At 52.8% G+C, this 23608-nt stretch overlaps 1 protein-coding gene across 1 annotated transcript in view; it reads right to left on the bottom strand.

Annotated features, from left to right (window-relative positions):
* KIAA1671 (KIAA1671 ortholog) overlaps positions 1–23608 on the bottom strand; it is a 127031-nt gene that overhangs the window by 95846 nt on the left and 7577 nt on the right. Inside the window, exons 4-5 of the mRNA XM_068989479.1 lie at positions 20433–23177; positions 11326–11460 (exon numbers count right to left, since the gene is read on the bottom strand). Coding sequence (XP_068845580.1) covers positions 11326–11460; positions 20433–23177 — 2880 coding nt within the window. The remainder of the gene's footprint in view (positions 1–11325; positions 11461–20432; positions 23178–23608) is intronic.

The raw sequence follows: 23608 nt of genomic DNA, 5'->3' as shown, positions 1-23608 counted from the left end.
ACTGTATAAAATGGGCTTCCCTGATGGCTCAGATGGTAAAGAATCTGCCTACAATGCGGGAGACCTGGGTTCCATCCCTGGGTTCGGAAGATCCCCTGGAGGAGGGCATGGCAACCCACTCCAGTACTCTTGCCGGGAGAATCCCCATGCACAGACGAGCCTGGCAGGCTACAGTCCATGGGGTCGCAAAGAGTCAGACATGGCTAAGCACAGCACAATGTATAAAAATGGCAAGATTTCACAGGAAGATCAAATCCCCATCATCACTTTTGCTTGAAACACTGGATCGTCCGGCCACTCTAGGCAGGACCATTCCAGGAGGCTCCCCTCCACACCCCGCCATCCTCTCTTGGTTTGTCATTACACTCTCATCCCTACCTGACCTGACTCCTGGGGGACAGCCCCTGATACAGGATCTCAAGGGACACCACCCACGAATCTGGATTCAGAGGCCTCGAATGCAACTGTCTGAGGCTGGCACTGGAGGGGTCACCAGGTCAGGGGGCTTCTGAGGTGGAAGGAATGGGGTCCTCAGGGCGCTGCCCGACCCCTGACTAAACTCTCCCCTTTCTTGCAAGCCTTCTGCTCTGCCCAGTGACAAGGCCACCCTGTGAGTACAGGGGTCCCCGCTGAGGACCGGGGACCACAAACCTCTTCTGCAGCACAGTCAAGCCCTGCGGCCGCTGCTCAGCCTCAACCCTCTCTGCCCAGGGGGCCCTTCCCACCTCTCCCCACCTCCCGATTTCTAGGCACCTGTCAAGACCCAGCTTCACCTGGGACCCCAAACCCTCTGCTTCCCCCACAACCAAATCGAGGGAGACTGAACCCTCTGCCTCACCAGGTTAGTTAGCTGTGCACGCGCCTCCCTGTGCCCCCTGCGGGCTGCTGACTCACCCACTCGCTGAATCACTCACTCACTCAATCATTCAACAAACAAACAAACATTGGCAGAAGGCCAACTCTGTCCTGACAACACGGTGTTGAACAAATGAGTCATAAGCCTAATAATTTTGCAATTCCTGTTTGCTACAGGGAGACGGGGGATCAGAAAACAAATAAATAGTAAGTGCAGACAGAGGTTAGAATAGTGAAGGAATGAACCCGTCATGTCCAGTTCTAACTGTTGCTTTCTGACCTGCATATAGGTTTCTCAAGAGGTCAGTCAGGTGGTCTGGTATTCCCAGTACCAGGGGACTGCGCAAATGAGAGGTGTGCCAAAGAGTGGAAACGGGCCAGATGTCCATTGATCAATGAGCAGATAACCCAAGTGTGGTGTGCTGACGTGAGAGCACGCTCACTCAGTTCAGCTCAGTCACTCAGTCTATCTGACTCTTTGCGACCCCATGAATCCCAGCACGCCAGGCCTCCCTGTCCATCACCAACTCCTGGACTGTACTTAAATTCATGTCCATTGAGTTGGTGATGCCATCCAGCCATCTCATCCTCTGTCAACCTCTTCTCCTGCCCCCAATCCCTCCCAGCATCAGAGTCTTTTCCAATGAGTCAACTCTTCGCATGAGGTGACCAAAGTATTAGAGTTTAAGCTTCAGGATCAGTCCTTCAAAAGAACAACCAGGACTAATCTCCTTTAGAATGGAATGGTTGGATCTCCTTGCAGTCCAAGGGACTCTCAAGAGTCTTCTCCAATACCACAGTTCAAAAACATCAATTTCTTGGTGCTCAGCTTTCTTCACAGTCCAACTCTCACATCCACACACGACCATTGGAAAAACCATAGCTTTGACTAGACAGACCTTTGTTGGCAAAGTAATGTCTTTGCTTTTGAATATGCTGTCTACATTGGTCATAACTTTCCTTCCAAGGAGTAAGCCTCTTTTAATTTCATGGCTGCAATCAGCTTCTGCAGTGATTCTGGAGCCCCCCAAAATAAAGTCTGACACTGTTTCCACTGTTTCCCCATCTATTTCCCATGAAGTGATGGGACCTGATGCCGTGATCTTTTTCTGAATGTTGAGCTCTAAGCCAACACTTTCACTCTCCTCTTTCACTTTCATCAAGAGGCTTTGTAGTTCCTCTTCACTTTCTGCCATAAGGGTGGTGTCATCTGCATATCTGAGGTTATTGATATTTCTCCCGGCAATCTCGATTCCAGCTGGTGCTTCTTCCAGCCCAGCGTTTCTCATGCTGTACTCTGCGTATAAGTTAAATAAGCAGGGTGACAATATACAGCCTTACTTACTCCTTTTCCTATTTGGAACCAGTCTGTTGTTCCATGTCCAGTTCTAACTGTTGCTTTCTGACCTGCATATAGGTTTCTCAAGAGGTCGGTCAGGTGGTCTGGTATTCCCATCTCTTTTAGAATTTTCCACAGATAATTGTGATCCACACAGTCAAAGGCTTTGGCATAGTCAATAAAGCAGAAATAGATGCTTTTCTGGAACTCTCTTGCTTTTTCCATGATCCAGCGGATGTTGGCAATTTGATCTCTGGTTCCTCTGCCTTTTCTAAAACCAGCTTGAACATCTCAAGTTCACAGTTCACATACTGCTGAAGCCTGGCTTGGAGAATTTTGAGCATTACTTTACTAGCATGTGAGATGAGTGCAATTGTGTGGTAGTTTGAACATTCTTTGGCATTGCCTTTCTTTGGAATTGGAATGAAAACTGACCTTTTCCAGTCCTGTGGCCACTGCTGAGTTTTCCAAATTTGCTGGCATATTGAGTGCAGCACTTTCACAGCATCATATTTCAGGATTTGAAACAACTCAACTGGAATTCCATCACCTCCACTAGCTTTGTTCATAGTGATGCTTTCTAAAGCCCACTTGACTTCACATTCCAGGATGTCTGGCTCTAGGTGAGTGATCATCATCGTGATTATCTGGGTCGTGAAGATCTTTTTTGTACAGTTCTTCTGTGTATTCTTGCCACCTCTTCTTAATATCTTCTGCTTCTGTTAGGTCCATAGCATTTCTGTCCTTTATCGAGCCCATCTTTGCATGAAATGTTCCCTTGGTATCTCTAATTTTCTTGAAGAGATCTCTAGTCTTTCCCATTCTGTTCTTTTCCTCTATTTCTTTGCATTGATCGCTGAAGAAGGCTTTCTTATGTCTCCTTGCTATTCTTTGGAACTCTGCATTCAGATGCTTATATCTTTCCTTTTCTCCTTTGCTTTTCGCTTCTCTTCTTTCCACAGCTATTTGTAAGGCCTCCCCAGACAGCCATTTTGCTCTTTTGCATTTCTTTTTCTTGGGGATGGTCTTGATCCTTGTCTCCTGTACAGTGTCACAAACCTCATTCCATAGTTCATCAGGCACTCTGTCTATCAGATAAAGTCTCTTAAATCTATTTCTCACTTCCACTGTATAATCATAAGGGATTTCATTTACGTCATACCTGAATGGTCTGTGGTTTTCTCTACTTTCTTCAATTTGAGTCTGAATTTGGTAATAAGGAGCTCATGATCTGAGCCACAGTCAGCTCCCGGTCTTGTTTTTGTTGACTGTATAGAGCTTCTCCATCTTAGGTTGCAAAGAATATAATCAAGCTGATTTTGGTGTTGCCCATCTGGTGATGGCCATGGGTAGAGTCTTCTCTTGTGTTGTTGGAAGAGGGTGTTTGCTATGACCAGTGCATTCTCTTGGCAAAACTCTATTAGCCTTTGCCCTGCTTCATTCCGTGTTCCAAGGCCAAATTTGGAAGTGAAAGAGGAGAGTGAAAAAGTTGTCTTAAAGCTCAACATTCAGAAAACAAAGATGGCATCTGGTCCCATCACTTCATGGGAAATAGATGGGGAAACAGCATCAGACTTTATTTTTTTGGGCTCCAAAATCACTGCAGATGGTGACTGCAGCCATGAAATTAAAAGACACTTACTCCTTGTAAGAAAAGTTATGACCCAACCTAGATAGTATATTCAAAAGCAGAGACATTACTTTGCCGACTAAGGTCCGTCTAGTCAAGGCTATGGCTTTTTCTGTGGTCATGTATGGATGTGAGAGTTGGACTGTGAAGAAGGCTGAGTGCCAAAGAATTGATGCTTTTGAACTGTGGTGTTGGAGAAGACTCTTGAGAGTCCCTTGGACTGCAAGGAGATCCAACCAGTCCATTCTGAAGGAGATCAACCCTGGGATTTCTTTGGAAGGAATGATGCTAAAGCTGAAGCTCCAGTACTTTGGACACCTCATGCGAAGAGTTGACTCATTGGAAAAGACTCTGATGCTGGGAGGGATTAGGGGCAGGAGGAGAAGGGGACGACCGAGGATGAGATGGCTGGATGGCATCACGGACTCGATGGAAGTGAGTCTGAGTGAACTCTGGGAGATGGTGATGAATAGGGAAGCCTGGCGTGCTGCGATTCATGGGGTCGCAAAGAGTCAGGCACGACTGAGCGACTGAACTGAACTGAACTGAAAGCTGTTATTTTAAAGTGAGCCAAGTTCAACAAAAACATTAACTACATATTAGTGCAAGTAGTTAACGAATATGAGAAATTTCCAGGTTCTGTGAGAATGACTAGTGCTTTGGGAAACATTAAATTTATTCCTGAGATCCTCCCAGCTGTTCCCCCTCCCGGGTGCGTGATGTGGGCAAGTGGCTTTCCCTCTCTCTCTTCATCTCTCTCTCTGCGGGCCTCGGCTTTGCCATCTGGAAAATGGGAAGGAGAATAGTTCCTGCCTCGAAGGGTCCCCGTGACAACAAACTGAGCAGGATGCCCGGCACACCCTGAGGTCTGATAAATGACATTAAAGAGGGGATGGGGGACTGATCGCTAGGAGGCGCTGGTCTTCCCGGAGAGGTGATGAAAATCTAAAACGGACTGCTGTGCGGATGCACACATTTGTGAGTATACCAGGAGCGCACGAAAACCCGCCCGCTGAGGGCCTGCTAGGTGCCGAGCGCCGCACTGGCTGTCCCTGCCTCTCAGAGCCTGCACTCTGCTGGGGCAGGAAGACACGAGGCGACAGATGGACGCTGCATGTGACAAGAGGTGTCTGCGTGTCCCATCAGGGGGCCCCGCCGAGGGGTGACACAGAGCTGACAGAGGCCCCGAGAGGAGGGAAGCCAGGAGGGAATCTGGAGAACAGGCAGGGCCAAGGCCCCGGGGCAGGAAGACGCCCACGTGCGTCGGGAACATTCCGGCGGCCAGCGTGGCTCGCGGGGGGTGAGCGGAGGTCGTGTGGGCGGGCGGGGTCACAGCGCACTCAGTGCCTCTGGACTGGAGCCCGAGTAAGAGGTGGCTTCATCGTGCAGGAAGGGCTGTGTGAACCGCGCTTATCCCCAAGCGCACGGGAGGTGTTCTGCAGACACTTCTAGAATGAAGCCCGAAGTCTGCCTGGGACCTGGACCACTAACTCGGACTCTGCAATTCACCACCTCCAACGCTCACCACAGCCTGTGGCGGGCACGGAGTGGGCTTCGCCCCATTTTGCAGCTGGGAGAAGTAAAGCTCAGCGAGGTGACCATAGCCGGGGGCGGCAGCTGAACGTGAGTGAGACCAGAGTCCAGGCCGAGCGGGCCCGTTGGGGGTTCCCGAGGGCGCGTGCGTGTGTGCATATGTGCACGCACACACACACAGATGCCCTAGGGGGCACCCTGGAACTGAAACCGTGTGGACCCAGCAACCCTGCCCGGGCGAGGGGGCCCCCGGTGCGTCTCTGGACCCAGCAACCCTGCCCGGGCGAGGGGGCCCCCGGTGCGTCTCAGTCGGCTATAGGGCTGAAGCAAGTAACTGTGACTCTTGGCAGTTGAAAGTGCATGTTCGTTAATCATTTACTGTCTCGCCAAAAATAAATGAGTCAAGATTATTCCAATATGAGCATCATTCTCACGCAACGGCACGTCAACAACATACTTTCTCCAGGAGGTGAAGCAAAGAAATCAGATCACCCTCAGCCCTCCCAGCCTTCTGATTTCGCACCCTGTGTAAGGCGGCAGTGACACGGAATGGGGTTCACACGTGGAAAAGGCTCAGTGGTTAAAGAAAAAAAAGAGTGAAGTACTGACACTTGCTACACCACTGACAGAGCCTGAAGACATTACATTAAATAAAATAAGCCAGACACAGAAGGATACGTATTAATACTAAATGGCTCCATTTATAAGAAGTACTCAGAAAGGGCAAATTCATAGAGACAGAAAGTATCACAGAACAGAGGTTGCCAGGGGCTGGGGGCTAGGGGTAAAGGGAGTTAGTGTTTAGTGGTTCACAGTTTTTGTCTGGGATGATGAGAAAATCTCTAAAGGCCGATGGTAGTGATGGTTACACAATGTGGATGTATTTAATGATACCGTACAGTATGCTTAAAATGGTTAAAATGGCAAATTTTCTGTTAAATATACTTAAATATATATATATATGGACGTCCCTGGTGGCTCAGACGGTAAAGTGTCCGTCTACAATGTAGGAGACCTGGGTTCGATCCCTGGGTCGGGAAGAATCTCCTGGAGAAGGAAATGGCAACCCACTCCAGTACTCTTGCCTAGAAAATCCCACGGATGGAGAAGCCTGGTGTCCATGGGGTCGCAAAGAGTCGGACACGACTGAGCAACTTCCCTTTCATATATATATATATATATATATATATATATATTTTTTTTTTTTTTTTTTTTTTAAACGATCTTACCCAAATGGTTCAAACACCTCCTAACTGGCCTCCCAGCTTCCAGCTTACCCTCTCCAACCGCCCCCTGCAATGGCCACTAGAGGGCGCCCCAAGCTGCATCTCTGACCTACACCCCTAGTCATAACTGCTTGGCTGTGGAAAACACCACTGCCCCTTATTTTAACCCTGAGGGTGCTTCTCAGCTGGGTCTTGTCCACATGCTCAAGCCCATCCCTCCGCAGGTAACGCCTGGAAGCTCCTGGAAAACCCCACGCTCTCCCCACACCAGAGTATTCTGGTTCACGGCTGCACCTGAAGGAGCGAAAAGCACGTGGCACACAGTAGGTACTCAGCCCACTTCTGCCACTCAAGACATTCAGCGAGCCGCAGAACCAACAAACGACCAGTGTGCGTCATCCTGGGTTTATAGTCTGAGAGTGGGAGCGATGTGAGGACAAGTTAACTTGTCCTGTAGAGCTTTGCCTGTATTAAAAACTGGACTGAGGATGGGTGGGTGGATGGAGGGTGGGTGGGTGGGAACATAGATGGGTGGGAAGGTAGGTGGGTGGGTGAGTGGGTGGAGAGACAGCTGGGTAATTGGATAAACACAAAATCTCCCCAATACAAAAATCTCAGGCACAACTGGTCATTTGCATTTTAAGACCTAGGAAACAAAGGCTTTCTGGTCTGGCTGGTTTTAATCCCGAAAAGAAACTTTAATCAGCTGAGACATACATTACTCAGTTCTTCTCCAGCCCCATCCAGCTCAGCAGTGAAAAACAAGAAGCAATTAACAAATGAAATTAGCCACCTGCCAAGAGGACTCCTGGGCTTCCTGAGAGCCCAGCTTGCCGCCAGGTCCTCACCACTCAGCTCCACATCACGCGCCAAGGACTAGTCCATCGTCCGGACTCACCCAGGCAGAGGGGTCACTCTGCTGGGCCAGCTCCCACCCGCCCAGTCCCCTCACCTCAGCCTCCCTCCCCTTCCCTGGCACACGGTAGGCCCAAGACGAGGTGAACTCATCACCAGATGAGCCAGCAAGTGCAGACCGACGAGTTTGGGGACTGGAGAGAACATTCTTGAGGTTCCCAGGGGCCGCCTGCCTGCCCCATCACAGGGAACCCCCAGAGCTGGTGAATCTGTGCCTTCATGGTCACAGGAGGGGCCTCCGGGGTGAACCAAGACTCACTGTCACGGTCCAAGGCTGAGTCACCATGTTTTATGATCTGCAAGTGCGGGCCAAAGGCTCACTTTACGAGGAAACGTGGGCGCGCCCACCCACCACCAGCCCCGGAGGAGGGAAGGAGGAGACGGCACGGGGCTCAGACCTGCCACATAGACCCTAGGTCCTAGGGGTGCCCTGGGGGAAGCAGGGGACCGGGGAGAACCCTGGCTGCGGAGTCAGAGCTCCAGCCCCAGCCCAGCCAGGCTGCGGGACCCTGGGTCGGACACTGCCGCGTTTCCTCAGCAGCCAAGGACTCCTAAGATTGGGGACAACTTCCTGCTCTATCAGTAGACTTTCAAGAGAATGTAGGGGAATAAAAACAGCTGGCAGTAAATCATAATTAACAGCAGGTACATCTATCAGGCAGTTCCTTCACTACCAGGCACTGTGCTAAGCGCTTTATAAACCTCGTTTCAGCCCCGTCCTTCTACCACACGATGTCATAGAGTACTGGGAGGGTCAGCAGCTGATTAGGAGCCTGGACTCCAGACTTAGACCTTGCCAGAGGCACTTACTGGCTCTGAGCCTCAGTTTTCCCACCTGCAAAATGGGGATAAACTAGGGTCCATGCCCCACAGTAAGCACCATGGTGGGTATTGTCATTTCTGTGATTCACCACTTTACAGAGGAGGAAAAGAGAGGTTTGCAATGGTAAATTCTCTGAAACGGTCGGCTGGGACCAGTCTGACCTCATGCTCAGGGTCTGATGAGTCAGGGGTGGGCAGGGCTCTGTAGATCAGCAGGGCATCAGCCCTGGTGTGTCCCAAGCACCCTTTGGACAGTGGCCAAACCTGTACAGGACAAATGTCAAATTCTCAGCCCAGGGGCTTGGTCGGGTGTCTTGTTTCCTCGTGAGCGAATGTCCCCAGCACTGCAGGCTCAAGACCTGAGAGGGGCTGGCAGGCTGGCTGGGCCACAAGCACAGTGCCGAAGCAGAAAGGGTCTGGGGCCAAGGCTGGAGGTGAAATAGGCCCAGTGTCCATTCCAGCGTCCCCTGCTTTCTGACTGTGTGGCCAGAGGCAAGTGGCTTAACCTCTCTGAGCCTCAGTTTCCTCCTCTGCAAAATGGGATTCATATTCCCTAACAAGAAGGGGGGACTGGGGATTGACAAGGCTTGGGGCACAGGCTCAAAAAAGGGAGATGGACCTGAATCTCAATTGGAAACCAACAGGACAAAGGCATCGATCAAGAGTGACGGAAGTAACAGCAGACGGCGTTTATCCACTAGTGAGAGGCTCTCCAAATACCCCACGGGGTGCAAAACACAGGTCTGACCATCTCTGACCTCCAGAGTGGCAGGGCGGCCATCCGGCCAAGCGGGGCTCAGGGACCCCAGGCGTCACCTGCAGGGTCGCCCTGGGCCCCCCTCTGGGGGCCTCAACTTCCCTGTTCATAACGAGAGAGTTGGCCCAGGTGAGGAAGAGAGGGAGGAGGGGAGGAGAGGGAGTGAGGAGGAGGAGGAAGAAGGGCAACGGCAGTGGAGGAGAAGGAACAGCCATCCCTGCGCCAAGGCGTGAAGTGGGAGTTTACTCTTCTGAGCGCGTAGCGACTTCACTTCCTGCCCACAAAACTACTCTTGAGGCCACTTAGGACCATCCTCATTTTACAGAAGCAAAAACAGGCTCATTGGGGTCCATCAAGTCACCTGCCCAAGGTCACAGAGTGCCAAAGCCAGAACTTGAACCCACTTCTTCCAGCCTCCAGAGCCCCAGCACCCCAGCACCCCAGTGCTAAAGTCCCCATAGTCAGGATTTGGGAGGCATAAGAAAGCGAGAGCACCACCACTGCCCTCCTGGTGATCACTCCCCAGAACTGTAGGCGTCAGTCCCAAAAGCCGGGAACCTAGGTCCGAGGCCCCAGCTCTGTCTGGTTCAGGTTCAGTACCCAGACCCAGACGCCTCCAGGGGAGAGGTGATCAAACAGACTGCAGTGGGGCAGAGACCTCTGGGGCCAGAGGGAGGGAGCCAAGGCGAGCCACCCAAGGACTCCACGGAGGAAGAAGAAGGGCCAGCAAGCAGAGACTGGGACGGGTATGCTGGCCCCTCCGTAACCTTTGCCTTCTCTCTCTCTCTCTCTCTCTCACACACACACACACACACACACACACACACAACCAGATAAGTTGAGGCAGTGCCTGAGAGAGCGTGGAGACAAAGGTGGAAAAGGAATCAGCAGCAGAGATCTGGACACTTGTGAATCTTCGGGGGCTTCTCAGCCAAGGTCTGAGTCCCTTCACGGGCAAAGTCACCCCCAGCCTCACTGTCAGCTCTTGGCAAGAATTCTGCCAGGGGCAGCATCTTCACCCCATTTTACAGAGGAGGAGACAGAGGTTCAGACAAGTGAAGTTTGTTGCTGGTGGTCACAGAGCTAGAAGGAACGGACCTCAGATGTCAATACTGCTGGATCCCACGTCTCTGAGACGTGAGACCAGGCACAGATGACCACTGAAATGCGCAGAGTCCTGCAACTCAGAATGACCTTGGGCGTGGAACCGGTGTTGCTCATTTAAAAAGGCTTATCTCAGATGTCCCCAGGCAGGGCCCAGGGCCTGGGAGGGACTTTAGGAGGAAGTGCAGAGCTCAGCACATCTCCAAGGATCATGGAACAAAAGTGAAAAAAAAACAAACAAAAAACAGAAAAGAAAATCACGGAAAATCAGAAGTGGTGAAGCCCTGGAGCACAGCTGGGGACACTGAGGCTTGGGCAGACGGGGGCTCCCCTGGGGTCCTGCTGCCTCACTTACCCGCCTCCTTTCACAAGTGAGGAATCAGGCTGAGAGGGAGGAAGTGCTGGCTAAGGACAGAGCTCACTGACAGCCAAAAGGATACACAAAAGCAATAATCATAATAATGGTAACATAACAGTTAGTAAAGTGTTTACTGTGTAACTAGGAGCAAGCCAAACACCTCTCGAGTTATCTGAGTCCCCCATCAACCCATGAAGTAGATGCTGTTATTATACCCATTTTATAGATGAGGAAACTGAGGTCAGACCCCTAGCTCCACGCAGAGCCAGGATGTGAATGAATCCAGGCAATCCAGCTGCAGAACCAGCCCGATGCTGCTGTCCTCCCGTTGTTACCACACCATCGGTTACTGTCTGAATTATGACTCGCTGGGCCCCACACAATCTCACTCCATCCTCCCAACAGTGTAAAACAGACAGGAATCACAGTCCCGTTTTCCTGGTGAACAAACTGAGGTGCAGAAGAATTAAGTGAGTTGTTCAAAGAAGCAGAGATGGTGCCAGGATGTGAACCCAGGGCTCTCAAAACTCCAGGGCCTGTTCTAACCTCACGGTGCCAGATACCAGGGGCTGCCCCTCCAGAGGGGGCCACAAACCCACCAGAGGGGAAGCTTCCCCGGCAGAGCCGCCAAACACCGTCTCACGTCACGACACGAGCCACGGCCCAGCCAGGCCGCAGCAGGCTCCCGGACGATCACCGGGAGCCCACCCTCACCCTCCTCAGGCCCTGGGACCAGCCTGGGACGTCCCCAGCAGCATCCGCTCCAGCCACGCCAGCATCACTCACCACGAAGGGCCCGGTCCTCCTGTCCTTGCAGAAGCTGTGGCTCCTCCGAGGGCCCGCGGTTGTGGGGCTCACCTGCCGGAGCGGAGGCTCATTGTCCGGGAGGGCACGCTCCCTGCCCAGGTCCCTCGGTGACCCCTGAGACGTGGGAGACACAAGAAGAGGAGATTTGACTGGGGCTTCCCCTTTGGCAGGAAGAATATGTCATGAGAGGGGCCATGCTGCACCTCCAAGGCCAAAGGGCAAGGGTGCCCGATGCCCACCTCTGCTCACCCCTGCCCACATCCATGGTGGGTGGTCCACCTCAAATGATGCGGGGGGGACGGGGGGGGCGGTCACATATAGGATCAGCGGGTCTAGGTTCAGCCCAGCCTCAGCCACTTCATAACCGTATGACCTCGGGTGAGTGCCTTGACCCCTCTGAGACTTGACCATGTGGGGAAAGATCCATAACACTAGTCCTCAGCTTCTGGGTTCAGGGCTGAACCAACAGAGGACCAGCGGGCAGAAAGGGTGTGAACTCGGAGCTGCCAGCAGGGGGCAGGCGTGCGTGAGACCTGGGAGCCTCCCCAGCCCCTGCCATCCCCCCACCCGGTGTGCGATGGGCCCTCTGTGAATGTCCGCCACTGGTAACTTCTGGTTGGCCTCATTACAGACATCTTTCCATGTACGCGAACGCGTGTGCACACGCGCGCAGATACAGAGAGAACCAGTACATGAATACGATGGAGTAGGCGCGCTGGAGTGAATCTTGTTATTTTTATATACAGGGGGATGTAGTCACAAGCCAGTAAACATGGGACTCTGGAGGGTGCATTTTACGGGCCTCACACTGTCCCTGCACCGACAAGAAAAGAAAGGCCCAGAGAGGGGAGAGTGAAAAGAAAGTGAAGTTGCTCTGTCGTGTCCGACTCTTTGCGACCCCATGGACTGTAGCCTACCAGGCTCCTCCGTCCATGAGATGTTCCAGGCAAGGGTACTGGGGTGGGTTGCCATTTCCTTCTCTAGGGGATCTTCCCGACTCAGGGGAGGCATCTGCTTAAGAACACACAGCATGAGTGAAGGGCAAGGCTGACCCCTTGCCTCACAGCCTCTTCTGTGACGTCTTATGAGACCCTCCGGTTTTCCTCCAACCTCAAGGGCTGCTCCTTCCCCGCCTCCGTGCATCTCAGAGGGACGTGTCAAGACGTGACCCAGGCCAGCCACACGGGCCACTCACCCACTTCTCGTCACGCCCCATGGCTTCAATAAATCCCATCAGGACTCTGTATCTCCGTGCTGGGACTCCGGACTTGCGGGTCCCACTGCCCGCTGACCATGTCTACTCACTGCCCACGCTGGTCTGAGGCCTCATGTGCCCAAAACAGGCCCCTAGATTCCCCGCCTCCAATCGCGTTGTCTTCGCTTTTCCGGTCACCGGCTGGGCAGGCCAAGATCCTCGGGCCGTCCTCTATCTCCCCTCTCTCTATATCTGGTCGACTCTGCCTTCAAAACATGCTGCCAACCCCACATCACATACCATCAAAGTCAACTCAAAATAGATCAAAGACCCAAATGTCAGGGCCAGAAGGAGGAAACTCTTAGAAGAAAATACACACTTGTATCTTCTTCACCTTCATGGAGTAAGCAAGGGTTTCTTAGATAGAACACCAGAAGCTGAAGCACCAAAAGCAAAGTAAACTGGACTACATCAAAATGAATAGCCCTTTGGTGCTTCAAAGGGCACTGTTAGGAAAGTGGAAAAAAAAATGAAATAAAGTGAAAAGACAACCCACAAAATGGGAGAACATTCCTGCAAACCGTTATGTCTGATAAGGCACCTGTATCCTGAAAGTACAAAGAATAATTACAACTCAATAATAAAATGACAAGTGATCTTAAAAAGAGACAAAGGGTCTGAATGGACATGACTCCGACAAGGTACACAAATGGCCAGTAAGTACGTTAAAGGATGCTCCAACAGGAAATGCCAAATCAAAACCACAGTGATCACAGTGCAATATATACAAATACTGAATCACCATATTGTACACCTGAAGCTACTGTAACGTTACATGTCAATTATAGCTCAATTAAAAAAAAAAAACCACCGTGAGATACCACTTCATACCCACTAAGATGGCTAGAATCAAAAAGATGGATGATAACAAACGTCAGTTGGGATGGAGAAAAATTAGAACCCTCACACACAGCTGGTGTGATTGTAAAACGGTGCGGCTGCTTTGGAAAACAGTCTGGCAGCCCCTCAAAGGAAAAAACTGGAGGTATTACCATGTGACCCAGCAATGCCTCTCCCAGGGAGACAGCCAAAGATATGAAAGCATATGTCCACACAAAAACTCGTACAGAAACGTTCATGGCGGCTTTCTCCATGATAGTCAAAGAGTTGGGACAACCCAGATATGCCTAACGCTGATAAATGGATAGATAAAACGGGGTGCATCTATACTGCAGAATATTATTCAGCCATGAAAAGGAAGTACCGATATACGCTACAAAACGGACGGCCCTTGAAAACTCTAAGCCAGGTGCAAGAGGTGAGAAATAAATGACCACTCCGTGCGATTTGTCCAGAACAGGCGAATCTATAGACAGAAGGTAGGTGAATGGCTAATTGGGACTGAGAGTGTTAGTTAGGAGAGTAGGCGGCGACTGGTCAGTGCGTACAGGGCTTTCTAAGGGGTGATGAAGATACTTAAACTGAATGTGATGATGGTTGCAGAGCTCTGGGAATATATTAGAAGCCATTAAATTAACTGTACACCTTAAATGGGTGAACAGGGACCTCCCTGGTGGTCCAGTGGCTCAGACTCTGAGCTCCTAAAGCAGGGGGCCTAGGCTTGATGCCGGGTGAGGGAACGAGATCCCACATGCCCAAACTAAGATCCAGCACAGTCAAATAAGCAAACAATACATGTTAAATAAATAACTGAGTTCTTGCATGGGCCATGAAAATTCTGTATCAGTTTCAAATCCTGAAAGATGATGCTGTGAAAGTGCTGCACTCAATATGCCAGCAAATTTGGAAAACTCAGCAGTGGCCACAGGACTGGAAAAGGTCAGTTTTCATTCCAATTCCAAAGAAAGGCAATGCCAAAGAATGCTCAAACTACCACACAATTGCACTCATCTCACATGCTAGTAAAGTAATGCTCAAAATTCTCCAAGCCAGGCTTCAGCAATACGTGAACCGTGAACTCCCTGATGTTCAAGCTGGTTTTAGAAAAGGCAGAGGAACCAGAGATCAAATTGTCAACATCCGCTGGATCATGGAAAAAACAAGAGAGTTCCAGAAAAACATCTATTTCTGCTTTATTGACTATGCCAAAGCCTTTGACTGTGTGGATCACAATAAACTGTGGAAAATTCTGAAAGAGATGGGAATACCAGACCACCTAACCTGCCTCTTGAGAAATCTGTATGCAGGTCAGGAAGCAACAGTCAGAACTGAACATGGAACAACAGACTGGTTCCAAATAGGAAAAGAAGTACGTCAAGGCACAGACTGGTTCCAAATAGGAAAAAGTGTATGTCAAGGCTGTATATTGTCACCCTGCTTATTTAACTTCTATGCAGAGTACATCATGAGAAACGCTGGGCTGGAAGAAGCACCAGCTGGAATCAAGATTGCCGGGAGAAATATCAATAACCTCAGATATGCAGATGACACCACCCTTATGGCAGAAAGTGAAGAGGAGCTAAAAAGTGAAAGAGGAGAGTGAAAAAGTTGGCTTAGAGCTCAACATTCAGAAAATGAAGATCATGGCATCTGTTCCCATCACTTCATGGGAAATAGATGGGGAAACAGTGGAAACAGTGTCAGACTGTATTTTTTGGGGCTCCAAAATCACTGCAGATGGTGAATACAGCCATGAAATTAAAAGACACTTACTCCTTGTAAGAAAAGTTATGACCCAACCTAGATAGTATATTCAAAAGCAGAGACATTACTTTGCCGACTAAGGTCTGTCTAGTCAAGGCTATGGTTTATCCTGTGGTCATGTATCAATGTGAGAGTTGGACTGTGAAGAAGGCTGAGTGCCAAAGAATTGATGCTTTTGAACTGTGGTGTTGGAGAAGACTCTTGAGAGTCCCTTGGACGGCAAGGAGATCCAACCAGTCCATTCTGAAGGAGATCAACCCTGGGATTTCTTTGGAAGGAATGATGCTAAAGCTGAAGCTCCAGTACTTTGGACACCTCATGTGAAGAGCTGACTCATTGGAAAAGACTCTGATGCTGGGAGGGATTCAGGGCAGGAGGAGAAGGGGACGACAGAGGATGAGATGGCTGGATGGCATCACGGACTCGATGGACGTGAGTCTGAGTGAACTCCGGGAGATGGTGATGAACAGGAAGGCCTGGCGTGCTGCGATTCATGGGGTCGCAAAGAGTCGGACACGACTGAGCGACTGAACTGAACTGGACTGAAAGCAGCTACCTTGGAGAAGGAAATAGCAACCCACTCCCGTACTCTTGCCTGGAAAATCCCATGGACGGAGGAGCCTGGTAGGCTACAGTCCATGGGGCTCCAAAGAGTCGGGCAGGACTGAGCGACTAAACTTTCACTTTCAAAGCTGCTACCCACCTTCCTTGGTGGCTCAATGATTTAAAAAAAAAAAAATCCACCTACCAATGCAGGAGACCTGGGCTCAATCCTTGGGATGGGAAGATACCCAGGAGAAGGAAATGGCAACCCACTCCAGTATTCCTGCCTGGGAAACCCCATGGACAGAGGAGCCTGGCGGGCTACAGTTCATGGGGTTACAAAGAGTCGGACAGGGCTTAGCCACTAGACAACAATAACAGAGTTGGTACCATCGCCTCAAAAAGAGCTGCTAACCCTCCACGGCCACCACCCGGTACAAGCCCTGTCACCTGTCTGAGGCCCACGGCAGCCTCCTCACGGGCCTCCCTGCCTCCACCCTCACCCTGAGAGCAGTCGGGGGGTCTCTCTGAGACACGGATGGTAGCAGCAGCGCTCAGAACCCTCTGGTGGCTCCCCTGCCCTCTGGCCCCTCCTCGCCTCTCCAGCTCAGCTCTGGCCAGCACCCCCAGGGCCCACTGGGGTGCCCCCAGCGTCCACAAGACCACTCATCCCCACGCTGGGGTGTCTCCACTTGCTGCTTCCACTTCCTCACTGCAGACCCTGGCCTGCCTGGGGCTCTGCCATCACTCCCACAGCATCTGTCAGGTCACTCCCTTGGAAGAAGGGGGTGCCGGGGAGGTTACTCTGTCTCCCCGGGACTTACCACTCTCTGAGTGATCCCAACCCCTCACTCGGCTTGCCTGTCTGGACGGGCGCTGTCCACTGGAAAGTTCTGTGACTGCGATGACGTTCTCCATCTGGGCTGCCCAGGGCGACGGCCATTTCTCAGTGTGACTGAGAAACTGCATCTGGGTCTTAGTGTTAACTGACTTACACTGAAAGAATCCTGCGCGGCTAGTGGCTGCCGACGGATGGCACAGGCTGAATCGGTGGACCGGGTCCTCCTGGCATCCCTGGGGCCCAGATACGACTGAGGCAACTCAGCACGCACGTACCTGAAACTATTCTTTCTTGAAATGAAAATAAACCATCTAATGAAAGGAGATACTGTAACTGGGCCTGGGACAAAGTTTTGATAAACGTTAAGTGAAAAAAAGAAAGAAAGAGGGATCGAGGGAAAGAAAGGAAAGGAAGAATCACCTTAATCGCAATCACACCCCATGGTGGGGGCCCATGAGCAGAACTGGCTGTCAATCAAGAAATCCTCATCCCAGGAAGCAAACATGTGCCTCAAGATGCTCGGTGGGGGCCTAGAACTCAAACCAACCCAAATGTACATCTGCAAGAGCCTTGATAAAAAAAGCTTGGGCTCAGTCACATAACAAACTGCTTTGCAGCCATTAAAAATAATAAGGTGGTGACAGACGCACTGTTTCTCACTGTTGAATTTTTAAAAGCACACTACCTGAGTATACATGAAAAAACACTAACTCGAAAAGATACCTGCACTCCAATATTTCTAGCAGCACCATTTATAGCTGCCAAGGTATGGAAGCAACCTAAGTGCCCATCAACAGATGGATGGGTAAAGACAACGTGGCACATATACGATGTCACTTATACGTGGAATCTAAGAAATACAACAAATTAGTGAATATAACCCCAAAGAGGGAAACTCACAGATACAGAGAAAACTGGTGGCTGCCAGTGGGGTGGCAGGGGGGAGCAGGCACCACGAGGGTAGGCGAAGGGGAGGCACAAGCTGTTGGGCACAGGACAGACTCAACTGGGTATCAGACAACACGGGGAACACAGCCAATATTTTGTTATAACTGCAAGCCGACAGCAATCTTTAAAAAATTGTACAAAGCATTTAAAAGAAAATTTTTAATGCGCAGGGAAAGAACAAAGCACGTTGTGGGATTTTCTGTAGAATGCTGCCCTGTTTCCATACGACAGGGTGCACTGACCGATCTGCACTGGGACCAGGGTCCCTCAGCCTGGAAACTACATCGCACACTCGGGGCGGCAGGATTCTCTGAGCTGGGAGCCGTCCTGTGCACTGTAGGACGTGGTGGAGCTTCCCTGGTATCTACCCACTGAGATGCCCAGAGCAAACTCTCCTCTGGTTGTGACAACAAAAAATGCCTGAAACTTTGCCAAACATGCCGTGGGAGCCAAGCTGTCCAAACGGCTGGGAACCACCAACAGGGCTGGAGGGGTGGGTCCCAGAGCACCAAACTCCTCACTTGGGGGAGCTTTCCATCCCAAACCTTATGTTTCCATGACGTTTAAAATCTTGCCCAAGCATTCACTATCCTTGCAAAAAGAAAAATACAATTACAAAATCAATACATAATATTGATTTATAAGCCACTCTGGAGCAGCGGAAAGTCTCCAAGGAGATCAAGAACCCTAACTGTGTCTGCATCTGGGGGAGCGGGAAAGGAAAGGGGGTTTGAGGGGGACACGCTTTTACACACATTATACGCTGGTGTGCTTGTGTATGCTGTCGTGTCCGACTCTTTGCGAACCCAGGGGCTGTAGTCCGCCAGGCTCCTCTCTGCCTGTCTATGGAATTTCCCAGGCAAGAACACCGGAGTAGATTGACATTTCCTACTCCAAGGGCCCCCTGCATTGCAGGCAGATTCTCTACCACTGAGCCACCTGGGTTTGAATCTTCAACAGCCAACATTTTGCTCTTCGGTATTGCCCTTATTTATGTTTTAAATATCAAGAACCCAAGATCCTCGGGCAGGAGAGAAGAGAAACGGGGAGCCACTCCAAGGCTTCCCAGTCCCCGTGGTGAGAAAATGGATCCCCTGACAACAAGCGCTCCTGGGGCCCCGGCACCCCGGGCGGGCGTCCAAGGCTGGGCTGGGGGCCCCTCCGCGAGGCCCCTGAGCCGAGGCTGGCACACAGACGAAGTGTCGCGTTTCCACGGCCTCTTCCCTTTTGTGGGCTCCCCCAACAGCCTGGAGGGGGCGGGGAGGTGAAACCCTCAGTGCGTCTGCGGGGCCCATGGCCCACCCGCCCAGGCTGGGTGCTTTATCTCCTCCCCACCTAGCTGTGGTGCCGTGAGGAAGGAGTCCCCGTTGACCCCTAACTCCAGAGGGGGAAACTGAGGCTGCGGGAAGCCAGCGCCTGCTCTATACACAGCGGAGCCCGTGAGTGGCAGAACGGAGATCCCCACACAAGCCCAGATGTGGTCCCTGGAAGAGGCGTGGGACCAAAGCCACTCCGAACCTCAGGTGAATTCTCCTATCACTTAATTTCCACAACCTCCCTTTTCTAGGCTGGAATGGGGGGGTGACCTGGAGGGGCCCTACGTCAGTTTCCACACTGGCCGCAGAGCAGACTGTTTTTTTCCTCACCTCTGGACCTTTGCCCACACTGTGCTCCTACCAAGGATGCTCTCACCTCCCATGTCTGTCCGACCTCTGCACAGAGATCGAAAGCTTCCCGAGGGCAGACTCCATGCCTCAGATTTCTTCCCCACCTCCGTGATCCCAAGGGCTCAGGTATCAGGTCAGACCTGGCTGCAAACACCAGCTGTGCTGCTCTGGTGCTGTGTGACCTGGGATAAGTTACTGAACCCCTCTGAGCCTGTGTTTGTTTTTCCTCTTCTGAACAAGATGATCGCACCTGCAGCAGACGCTATGGGTGCCCTGCCCGACACTCAAATACGTGCCAACATCACGTGAGGATTTTCCTCTCCACCACTGGGCGTGGCACCAGGAATCTGAATGTTAACAGCCCCAGACGCAGCCTCAGGCGAGGACAGAGGGAAATGAAGAACCAAATGCCCCAGGTCCCCTGACCCCCGGACAGGATCGCTCAGAGGCGACCTGTGCGGTCCCCACAGGTCTCCAGCAAGAACGAGCCTCAGGTGCCCACAGCTTTATCACCTGCCTTCCCTTCCCTGCCTCACTTCTCGCCCCCCCGATCGTCCCCCGGCCCAGTTCCTCTGGGATCACCTCCTGAAACACCCCGCAGGCGGCTGCTTCTGGAGAAACCCAAACCACGACAATCCCTCTTTCGTGGACTGTCCCGAGGCTCACGTAAGATCGTTCACTCAACAACTTCCCCGTGAATGATCACGAAACGTCAGGTGTGGTACTGGAGTCTGGGGATACAATGATGGACCTGGTGCAGCATACTGGAAAACAGCAGGCGCTCAATAAAGGATACCTAGTGTCATCATTCTAGGCCAGGGATTTCAAACTGATAAGCCCATGGGCTGTGCACAGAGCTGGCAGACAAGTTTTGTTTGAACAAAACAGCATTTCTTTTTTTTAATACGTTGTCCCCATTTCGTGATGGGGGAGGGGACTACTGGCCAAAATGTGGATCTTTCAAATTCTCTTGATAAATCAGATCTGCCATCTCAGGACCCCTCTCCCCGCTTGTTGAGAACCAGCTGGGACTGTGCAAAGTTTGCCCCCTTCAGAGACGGCTTGAGTGCTCCATTTGCCACAAGCCCTACCACTCCTTAGCGCCTCACGCCCCGCCTGACTCCACTCATCCCCAGGCCCACCAGGCCCACGCAGGTCCTGAGTTTGAGGCCTCTGGCCTGCATGTTTCACCCGCGTTTGAGAAAACTGCAACAGCCTTCGTACGCACCTTTTGACTGTCTCGATTCCCCGACTCCTGCCGACAGAGCCCCACCTTGGTGTCTCTAGCCTCCGCACTCTCCCTGGGGAGACCGGGCCTTCCTTTGGGCTGCTCCTGCCTCCTCTCTCTGGCTTCCTGCATGATGGACAGGGCCTCTCGGATTTTGAGAGGCGGGCCTTTCTCCGAATAGGCCCTCTTGACATCCAGCGGTGACCTTCCCATGTCGCGCAGGTGGTCAGCCCACGGGGCCACACCGCTCTCCTCGCCCCTCCCCAGGGGTTTCCTCGGGGTTCCTTTGCTCTGGTCGGCGGGGGACGACCTGGGCTGCATGCTGGCCCCGGCGCCTGGATCCGCCCAGGCAGTGGCGGGCTTTGACTCGGCCAGGGGATGCTGGCACTTCGCGCTGTGATGTTTACTAACAAAGGTCTTCTTCTCATCCTCAGGGATCCCCGGGCCTTTCTTCCGGGGGCCAGTGGCAGGACCCAAAGAAGCCCCTGGATTCTTTTCAGGAGGAGCCGAGTGGGGCGGGCCCCAGAGGGGAGAGCTGACCTTGTGCGTGGCTGCCCCCGGCGTCTCTGCCAGGTACTTGCCGGAGCCAGGAGTGGAACTAGGGTTGGTTTCGGCAAAACTGGCCTGTCTCTGGGGAGCCTCGGCTTCGGGGCGCTCCTTTAGGCTCCTCCGTCTCTGATCCGCCTCACCCTGCAGCCCGGGCCTCTCGGGGTCCAAGCCCCTGAGCTCTGCGGGCGGACCCGCCATCCACTCCTGAGCCTCCCGCGGGCTTCCGGCCGGCGGCCTCTGATACTCCGCCATCAGTGCATCGATATCGAGGACGCTGGACCTGTAGCCCGCCTTGGCTTTACCTGGGAACGTCTCACTGACCGCTTCCGTCTTCCTTCGGACCAGGAGCTCGCTGGCTTTCGGGGGACTTCTGAAAGCCGGGGGTGTTTGGGGAGCGCCGCCAGGGGGCGTCTTGTTCCCGCTGTCCCTCCAGCCGTTCTGAAAACCACCGCCGCCTTCCGGGCCCCGACGAACCCACACGGCGTCGGCGTCGGAGATCCTCTCACCCGGGGAACCCAGAATCCTGTCCCCGAGAGACGCTGGATGCTCTGTCGGCTTTGGAAAGCTTGCGTGCTCGCGTTCTCTGCCCGGGGCCCGGTTTTTACCGCCCACGGTCTCCAGCAGCTCTTCACGGTTCAGAGAAACCGAGGTAGGGGTGTAAAAAAGAGGGGATAGGGGTGGGGCTGCTTTTCTAGAAGGTTCTGTCCAGTTTTCAGGCCCCGGCCTAACCACGCTCTTGGCTTTCTGAGTGTCAGGGAGCTGATAGGTCACAGCAAAAAAAGTCGCCTTGGGTTCCACAGGCGACCCCTGCTTTGCTGCGGGAAGAACCCGGTCCAGTGACATATCTGGGCTCCCCTGCCGGGTCCCCTCCCGACCAGGGAGTAGCTGGGGCTTTCCTAAGGCACCCGGGCCCGTGGGGCTCAGGTGGTCCGCTCTCGGCTCCGCCCTGGAGGAATGCTCTGGGGGCAGAAAGCTGAACTCATCGAACTTCACGTCATGGGGCAGGGTCCGCCGCCTCCATCTGTCCAGCCTCTGGTCGCCAGGGCTCGCCCTCCGCCTCCTGGCTTCGGGCTCTTGGCTGCCAGCCATGGCCAGGGGCACCGTCTGCCCCGGCACGTCCGCCTGAAGCTGCACTCTAGAGTCATCGGCTTCATCCTTGGCCCTGGGAAGAGACTCTGGAGGCGCCCCCCGGGGCAGAGCCCTCTCCCCCGGCTGGATTCCGGCCCCTTCGGTCCCCGGGTGCTGGGCCTCCAGGGTAGTCCTCGAGGAGGTGGCCTCGGGGCTAGGCTCTGAGCCTCTCCCTTCGCTGAGCCCCACGGTGGCTTTGTGCCAGCTCATGGCCACCCCGCCTGTCCATTTGGGTGACGGGCAACTGCCTCCATGCGTGTCCTTAGGCTCTCGGTGAAACTCGGGCTTTGGCCCGCTGACCTCACGGGTCCCTCGGGCTTCCCAGATCAAACTGGCCCTTTGGACAGACCCCACCTGGCCCTCCGGCCTGCACTTGGGGTCGGCAGCAGTCACGGCATGGGTGACCTCCTGGGACGGCGGGGGCCGAGAGCGGCCGCTGCGGAGCGTCAGGGCCTTCTCCTCGGGCGCCGTGGGGACGGCCTCGCTGTGCGCGCGCTCCCCGAAGGCGTGCACGACGTCGTACCTGGGCTCAACCCTCTCGGGCGCGGGGGCGCTCTCCAGGAGCTTGAGGAAGGGGTGATGGCTGCCCTTTTCGCCCCCAGGGTGCCTTCCCAGCAGGGAGGACGCGCGATGCTGTCTGGGCTCGCAGCTGGAGAAGGCGGTCCCTCCGCCTCGCTCCAGGTCAGGATCTTCCAGCCACTCTCGCTTCAGGGCTGCAGTTTGCGGGAAAGAGCTTCTGGGTCCAAGGAGCCTGGATTTGGGCTCCGAGATGTCGGCCAGGTCCCTGGGGGTGGTGGCCCAGGGACTGCGTCCCGAGGGGGCGGCCACGGTGTGCTTCTCCACGTGATTCTCGAACACCGTGGCCCATACGGTCTGGAAGCTTCCCTCATCATCCGGGGTGCCCTCGGAAGGGCTCCGGGCCCCCACCGCGCTTTCTCCCCGAGCGCCGCCGGGGACGCGGTCAGAACTGTCCTTCCGCTCTGTCTGTCTGGGTTTCTCCCGGGGCGGACCAGACTTCCAGGGACTTCTTGTGACAGATGTTCCCTCGACACCATGCCTGTCCTTTGGCTGGGAAAACAAACAACAAAAAAGAAACAATCTAATTTATTTAATTTTAAAGATTGAAAAAAAATTTGATGTTTATTTGTAAAGGTTTGCTACAACATTATAACAAATTCAATAAAGTTTTTTTTTTAATGTGGACCATTTTTTAAGTCTTTATTGAATTTGTTACTATGCTGCTTCTGTTTTATGGTTTAGGTTATTTGGAGTATGGGATCTTAGGCCCCCCAGCCAGGGATCAAACCAGCAGCCCCTATACTGGAAGGCGAAGTCTTGCCTATTGCACTGCCAGGAAAGTACCAAAACAATCCAATATAGGTCAAAGGATTTGAAATGGAAAGGAAGAGGTGAGGTGACTGAAATGGCCGCTTTTAAAATCACAGCAGTGAGAAACCATCCAGTATCACAGACTGAACACAGCCAGTGAACAAAAACAG

This window comes from Capricornis sumatraensis, chromosome 17, assembly GCF_032405125.1.
Source record: "Capricornis sumatraensis isolate serow.1 chromosome 17, serow.2, whole genome shotgun sequence".
NCBI classification, from domain to species: domain Eukaryota; kingdom Metazoa; phylum Chordata; class Mammalia; order Artiodactyla; family Bovidae; genus Capricornis; species Capricornis sumatraensis.
Note: the sequence above shows the minus strand (reverse complement) of the source record. Positions and strands in the feature narration are given on the sequence as shown.